The sequence below is a fragment of the Mandrillus leucophaeus genome, unplaced genomic scaffold (genome assembly GCF_000951045.1).
Source record: "Mandrillus leucophaeus isolate KB7577 unplaced genomic scaffold, Mleu.le_1.0 Scaffold177, whole genome shotgun sequence".
Classification (NCBI taxonomy): domain Eukaryota; kingdom Metazoa; phylum Chordata; class Mammalia; order Primates; family Cercopithecidae; genus Mandrillus; species Mandrillus leucophaeus.
In genome coordinates this window covers 3,408,820-3,416,361 of record NW_012101776.1, presented here as the reverse complement: position 1 = coordinate 3,416,361, position 7,542 = coordinate 3,408,820, and the positions used below count along the sequence as shown (strand labels likewise).

Sequence of the window (7,542 nt, the reverse complement as noted above, 5' to 3'; positions counted from 1 at the left end):
AATATGCACAAGATATGAATTGGTCTTTTGCAGATCCAGTTATGCAAACTGGAAATATTCTTGAGGAATCTCCAAAATCTATTTGGGTAGTTATATACAATAATAACAATTAATCTTTAGTGGAGAAAGAGAGAGAGGATAAACTTAGAATCCAGGTCATTTTAAAGTAATGCCTTGCCATCTAAGATTTAGGAAATTAAAGACAGACAATACAGTGTCAGTTGAAGAGTCTTTCTCCCCTTCACTCAAGAGACCAATGTCCAACTCACTGAACAATGTGACAGAAAAATTCATTCTGTAACATCTAACTCAGAGCACTGGAAATGTCAAATAGTTATGATGAAGTCACTGCCCTTCATCCTGCACTTAGCTGCTTTGCCTATTTACTTGCTTTGCCTCCACAGAAAAGAGATTATTTTTGTTTCAAGGAGGCTGTGAAGGTACAAAAAAGTTCTGAAGTTTCAAGATTAGTAGTTTATTATGGCATATGACCACCAAGCATTCAAACATCTGAGTAAAAATAGAGTAACCACGTTATTTCTTTTTTTAAGCAATTGTGTTTGTAATTTACAAATAATAATTGTATTGACCTGTGGGGTACAATGAGAGGTTTTGATATATGTTTACAATATAGGATGCTTAAATCAGGGTAATGAACAAATTCATCACCTCACAAGGTTTCAGTAGACGGGAGGAACACGCTTTAATGATCTATTGCACAGAATGGTGACTATGATAAATAGTAATGCATTGTTTATTTCAAAATTACCGAGTAGGTTTAAATGTTTTCAGCATGTTATTTCTGCCATGTGTATCATGAGCAATGATTCTCTAAATTTGATGTGAAAAAAATTACGAAGAGGCAAGATTGTCATTATTAAAATGGAGATTTCTACGTTTAGCCTCAACCTTAACATTCCTATTGCCAATGAATCCACATTTTTTGTATTCATCCCAGTTTATTCTGAAGTAGGTCCAGAGAAACACTTTGAAAGCATCATTAAGATAGCAAGAGTGTGATTAAGGTAGCATATGCATTGAATATATTTAAAATTTAAAACACCAGGGAAAATTTATAGAAACTTGGTCATTTGTATTGTGATATTATTGTTATCTTTTCTGTAACCAACTTGTTTCAGATCTCTTCTCAAAGATAATCTTACCGATGAAGCTTTCTTAATAAACAAAAGTACTATCCACTCTATTTTCCTAGTCATACCTAGTCATACCTCTCTCTCTCTGCCCTTCACTGTGGTGAAATACACGAGGCAGGGACTTAGTTTTGCTCATCCTTGTATCACAGTGCCTTGAATGGTTCTTGGAATGTAACAGGTGTTTAGTAAATGAATTCAGAATGGTTGCAGAATGGTTAGACTTGTTGTGATCATCTGCCTGCTATCTCTTCTGACTTCTGCACTTTGTGAGGGTAATATAACATAGTTGAGTATTTCCTTAAAAAGACTTAGGAGAGAGTTTTGAAAGAATAAAATGAATTTCTAGAATCATTGAGAGTGAGGGCTAGAAAAGATGTCCAGATCATCTATTTTATAAATAAGAAAAAAAAAGTCACGCAGTCCAACAAAAGGGAGAACCACCCATTGAAATACATTGGCAAAGCTAGTGATATATTCTACTATTAAGTAAATATATTTGTTTGGTTGATAACGGAACGGAGGAGAGAAGTAAAAGAAAATAGCGAAGACACTCGAGAGTGGTGTGTAGAACATCTACGGCAATTAGAAATTTGGGCAGTGGTGAATTTTTTAAATGCTTAAAAGTGAGTAAGTAGAAACATGTAGAATTCAGCTATGCTGTTTTGAATGGAACCAAGAGTGGCAGTTTTTGTTTGTTTTGCCAAAAATATGTTTGTCAAGAATAGCATTTCCTTTTCAAAAGTTTCCAAATATGTGCAGTATTACCATTTGGTAGGTCAATATATACTATTTATTGATAGTTTGGTAAATTAATCTTCTTTAACCCATCTGTCTTGTTTACCTGAGAATTTTTGTTTTCTTAGTTTACTACATTTGTTAAATCTAGTTCTACAGATTAGTACTTAACTTCTCTCTTTTCCTCTAGCCCTGCCATTACATTTTTTTATATTGGGCTATTTCCCGTTATTGATTTTCTGTAAATTCCTCATAACAGATCTAGTAACAGAGTCCCTTTGAGGAAAGTAAATGAAAATTATAACAAATATTTTACAGGCACTTACTCAGCAAAACCTTGTAGCCAGCTTCCTTTTTTTTAATATTTAGAATCCATTCATCATAGGTTACTTTTTTTTCCATCTCACATTCTAATTGCTTAAGTGACTAGTGTTTTCAGGTACTAAGTTTTTTCTCATTTGTTTGTTCTGCTTATTTTTCTAAACTTCAAATGTTCCAACTATTGACCTTAGCTCACAGTCTCACATATTGGTGACCATACTAGAATAAATGTTTATGGTGTGTATCCCAGAATGTGTAGTGAAACCTAAGATTGAATGATGCATTTTGGAACCTATAATACTACTCACATGTATGGTGTTTAAATTTCCATAAGCACAAAAAGAAAGAGAAGCATGCAGCAGGATCTAAGAAGTAAGGGGTGAAGAACATGAAGAATAAAACTGAATGTTGACAAAGTCATGGAAAAAGATTAGAAGAAGCATTTCTCATTTTGAAACCTTTTTTGAAGAATAAATCAGTTTCTTTATGGTGATAAAAAGGAAAGAAGTATCCAAACAATTAAGTTTACATGTTGTTTCTTTTCTATTTTTTGTTGTTGTTGTTGTGGCCCTACTGTGAACAATCATTGTGAAATATTAAGCCTATAGTCAGTATCTTATATTAGTTTATATAAAGATTTATCCTACATTATACCTCATTAAAATCAGCCAATTAGATTTAATGGATCTGTTATCGCAAGTTCCTCAGCTGCACTTGGTTTCTGTATCCTTGAAATGCATACTTCCATACTCTTCACTGTGATGTTACAAGGATAATTTGTTTTCTATAAGGTTATCTGAGCTCCTTTGAACAAAGCCCTAGGTAAATATAGCATAACTTTATGACAGCATTTTGGCGGTGCTATGGATTTATCAGAAAGTCACAAGCTATATGAAAAATTCAGGTAAGACTAGACAGGATCTTATAAGATAGATAAGAAACAAATTTAATACACCATTCCCCTTTCCTTCCTTAGAACATCTAGATCTATGCCTTCTGTAGGAACCAGATAATAACCCATTTCGTCTATGAAACTTGTGCTGACTAGCATAGGCCATGACGCTCCATTCCCTCATTTGTTCTTTACTTAGTAAACTATGGCTAGTGATATTTATGTAAACATTTTGCTTGGATTGCTATAGGAACATTCCATGTGTGTATTTCTCATCTACTTCTATAGGACTATGACCTTTTTTCAGGAAAGACAGTGTTATTATACTTTAGGAGCATAGTGTAGGGAGATATGAGCATTTCGTAATAAGACCCCACCCCATCAAAGGGCAGAAGCTGCAGGGAGGTAAGAAGTACCCTGCAGGAGAGGCCCCAAGAGGTTTGACTACCAATGGGGCTCAGCAAGGGAGTCTCTTGAGAATCCACCCAAGTGCTGGCGATGTTGTAGGACTTTTTCCTTAGCTCAGCTAAGAGCCGGGTTCTTATTACATGATCACAAGAGATTAGGCTTCCAGACACTTTGAAGGGTGAGAAAAAAAAATGGAATTTATTGGGAAAAGAGGGGATAAAAATAAAACAGGGACCCTCCGCAAAGCCAGAGTCCTGCTAGCTGGCTTCCTGCCTGGCTGATTGAATTCCAGTTTCCACCCCAGGAGAGGAGAGGCCAGGCTCCTCCCCTGCAAATGGTGTGAACTTCCCAAGGCTCACCCAACTGCACATTCCTCACAGTGCTCAGGCCTTGGAGGTTCTGTCAGGGAGCCCTTCCCACCTGGCTGTATCAGTGAGAAGAGTCAACATAAATCATCAAATAGGGCCAGATTGCTCAGAACTGGCTTTGGACCTTAGCGGGCAGGTGAAAACCTTTTGCTTCCTTTACCTCCCCTCCCTCACCCCTCTAGCACCCTGGCCACTGGCAGAGTCATGCCCCACCTCCGCCCAGGCCTTCATCTGGAGGAGGGAAGATGATCTGACATTCAATCAGGTTCTGTGTTTGGATTATTGTTTGTAACAGATCATTTTCAATTGCTAATGACATGACTATCGTGATTTAATGTGACAACCAAAGCCTGTTATTTAAGAGTGACTCAAAACTTTGGAGTTTGGGTTTTTTTTTTGTTTGTTTGTTTGTTTTCAAATTATGACTAAATTTCCATCCAGAAGCAAGAAAAAGATCATTTTTTACTAAATAAATTTTAAAGGAAGAATGGGAAACAAAACCAAATGCATTTTCTGATTGCTTAAAAAAATATATCCAAGATAACTTAGATATGTGGTCTTTCAGGGAATTTTTAGAATAACTGGGATGCTGCAATATTAGAGTTAGTCATGTACCAATTAAAATGAATAATATGTAAGGTTTGAGTTAATTTCATATGTTTTAGAACAGCGATCTTACTATTTATTTCTAGCAAAAATTTAGAATGGGCCCATCAAACAACATTTAGAAAGGCACACCTCCAAAAGAGCTTCTCTGGACTTTCAAAGATATTTCTTTCCCAGATACACTCCAGTGATTAACTATTTGTAGACAATACTGAAGCCTGAGGGCTGGGTCATAGCTTACTGTCTATGAGGGACTGTTTCCACCTGTGGAAGGAAGGCAGTGGCCTGTTTCAGTACTGTATTTTTTTTTTTTTTTTTTTGAGAGACAGTCTCGCTTTGTCACCCAGGCTGGAGTGCAGTGACGTCATCTCAGCTCACTGCAAGCTCCGCCTCCCGGGTTCCCGCCATTCTCCTGCCTCAGCCTCTTGAGTAGCTGGAACTACAGGCGCCTGCCACTACGTCCGGCTAGTTTTTTGTGTTTTTAGTAGAGACGGGGTTTCACCGTGTTAGCCAGGATGGTCTCCATCTCCTGACCTCGTGATCCTCCCGCCGCGGTCTCCCAAAGTGCTGGGATTACAGGCGTGAGCCACCGTGCCCGGCCTCAGGACTCTTTTAACTGCCTTGGTCTGTTAATTATTATTATCAGTAACTAAGTTGGATGAAGACATAGATAATCATGTTTGGTTTTTTAATTCTGTAATGACACAAAGCTTAAAAGCAATACTGGATGTGTGGGATGCCAAAATCAGGATTTTAAAAGCTCAGCAGAGATTGCCATGTATGAGTAATACCTATCTAGCTCAAGAAGAGTCTACCCAAATATCTAATACAATCTTAGTTTGCATTATTAGGAAGAGGGCACCTGATTTGGAGAGGCAGTGGTAGTGCTTTGCTGTGCACAGGTCAGACTCAAGTGAATGATTTGCCTAAATACACTTTAAAAGTGTATGCTCCAGGAAATTAGTCATGTGGAGCATGAGAGGACTTCAAACCAACAGTGTATGTTTAATGGATAAGAGAAGATTCTTCAGGCGTATGACAGAATCTGTAGATACATGTATCTAAATATACTAGAACTCTTCAAAACAGAAGTACATTGAATAATCCAGTGTGAAAAACCCATGGTGTTATCTTGAAGGTCGCGGCAGGTACTCAATTCACAATTATTGAAATAAATTTAAAATCTAGCATTTTCACTTAAAATTTCATTAGACATTATCCTATACAAATATAATATGCTAATTAAGATGATATTGCAAGTCAACAAACTCAAGAAATAGACACCTCTTGTCTCTAGGAAACATCAACTAGAGGCTGACGAGGAGGTAGTGGTGATGATTATACATGTGCATACTATAAGATATGTCACTGTGATTTCAATATTATGAATACTATGATCTTAAAGAAAGTAATCTAGCAACTAATGTTTTAGAGACATAAGTATAAAATCAAAATCATCAAAATATAGACTTATGGTATATGAAAGCTTCACTTTTAATTTCCAGGAAAACTAAATACAAGTTAGAGTGTTTGAAATAAAGATACTGTTTTCATAGAACTTTATAAAATGGGTCACTAAATCTATGAGAAAAGAAATGTGAATTTCTTATAAATAATTGAAAATAAATCATTAAAGTATCTCTTACCACAAGATAAGAAATCTTCCATTCTGTTTCTATTTCACATAATCCTTCAATCTTTTTATAATATGTACTCAAGATATATGCATTCTTTCTTTGCTTTTTTTTAGGGTACTTTGAATCCCTATTGTGTGTTGTGGGATGACGCCAAAACGTAAGTGACAGATGTTTTCCTACATTACTTTGGGCTAAATATTCAAAGTCCATTAAGTTATTTCAGCTGCCTGCTAGTTAACAGGAATATAAGTCAGCGAGATGTTACATTCAGAGAAAAAAAAAAAATTCTCTTTCTGAATCTTCAGTACAGCATGATGAATGTGTTTGTGTGTAATGATGCCATCAGATTACATCTCAAGATAGGATTGCATTACCTAATGTGTAAGGCACATTGCAATGTGAATTCCATGAGGAATTTTTAAAAGCTCTGATATTTTAGAATTTATAGAGGCTCAAATGCCATCTTTACATCTTGCCCTAGTAATTCAGCTTAGCATTGCAGAATAAAATAGCAAGCTCTATGGTCATTTAGCCAATATATTACTCACATGACCTTGAATCTATTATCAGAGTAATGCAATATTTATATGGTCCTTCCAAATTGTTTTGTCATAAGAACATTGAATAACATTTAATTTTTTATTTGTATATTTTTGAATTCAGGCAGAAAAAATAATTGCACTAAATAAGTGTGAGTGATTCTTCCATGTTTTTTTTTTTGTTTGTTTGTAGAAGTAATCGCAATATAGCTCATCAAAATCATCTTTATTTTATTGATAATCTTATGAGATTTTGATGTCTCAAAGAGCAGAAAAATCTGTAGTTAAGTCTTGGTTAGATGCCTATACTTTAAATACTTGTGCAGGTTACAACTTTTATTTTTTGGTTTGGTTTGATTTTGCATGAGGGGAGATAAATATCAATCAATCCCAAAAGCTAACACCACTCTATATATGCTGTCAGATGAAGCACCATATTGTTGGACTCTATGTATTCTACGAATTTTCCTGGTGTTCTTCACCCCTGATACGATCTACATCTGAGGTTTTGTGATGCTACTTGTTTCTCACCAGAGAGTCTAGAAGAGGAACATTCTTAGAATCTCTAGGAAAAGATTGAACTCTCGGCCAATTTTCTCAGTCCTAGGATGCTGATATAGTTTAAATTACAATTAATATTAAACACACTTTTTGCTATAGGTTCTGATACTCTGGGTATCCTCTACTTCTAGTCCAGTACAATAGTTAAGTACAGAGAATTCCAAATTGCCCTGGTGATAACATGAGCTGGATAGCCTTACTGATGTCATAATTATTTTTTTCTTTTTGGAACTTTACAGACAAATCCATGATAGTAAAATTTTTGCAAGCTTTCTCTCTCTACCATTAGCCAGAGAAGAATTTGGTGGTATAATCTAAGGT

General features: G+C 35.7%; 1 protein-coding gene across 1 annotated transcript in view; it reads left to right on the top strand.

Annotated features, from left to right (window-relative positions):
- The window catches only part of ADGRB3 (adhesion G protein-coupled receptor B3), a 499,532-nt gene extending 493,250 nt beyond the window's left edge, over positions 1–6,282 (top strand). The window contains exon 16 of the mRNA XM_011977290.1: positions 6,235–6,282. Within this exon, the coding sequence (XP_011832680.1) occupies positions 6,235–6,282 (48 nt within the window). The remainder of the gene's footprint in view (positions 1–6,234) is intronic.
- Positions 6,283–7,542: the final 1,260 nt, after the last annotated feature.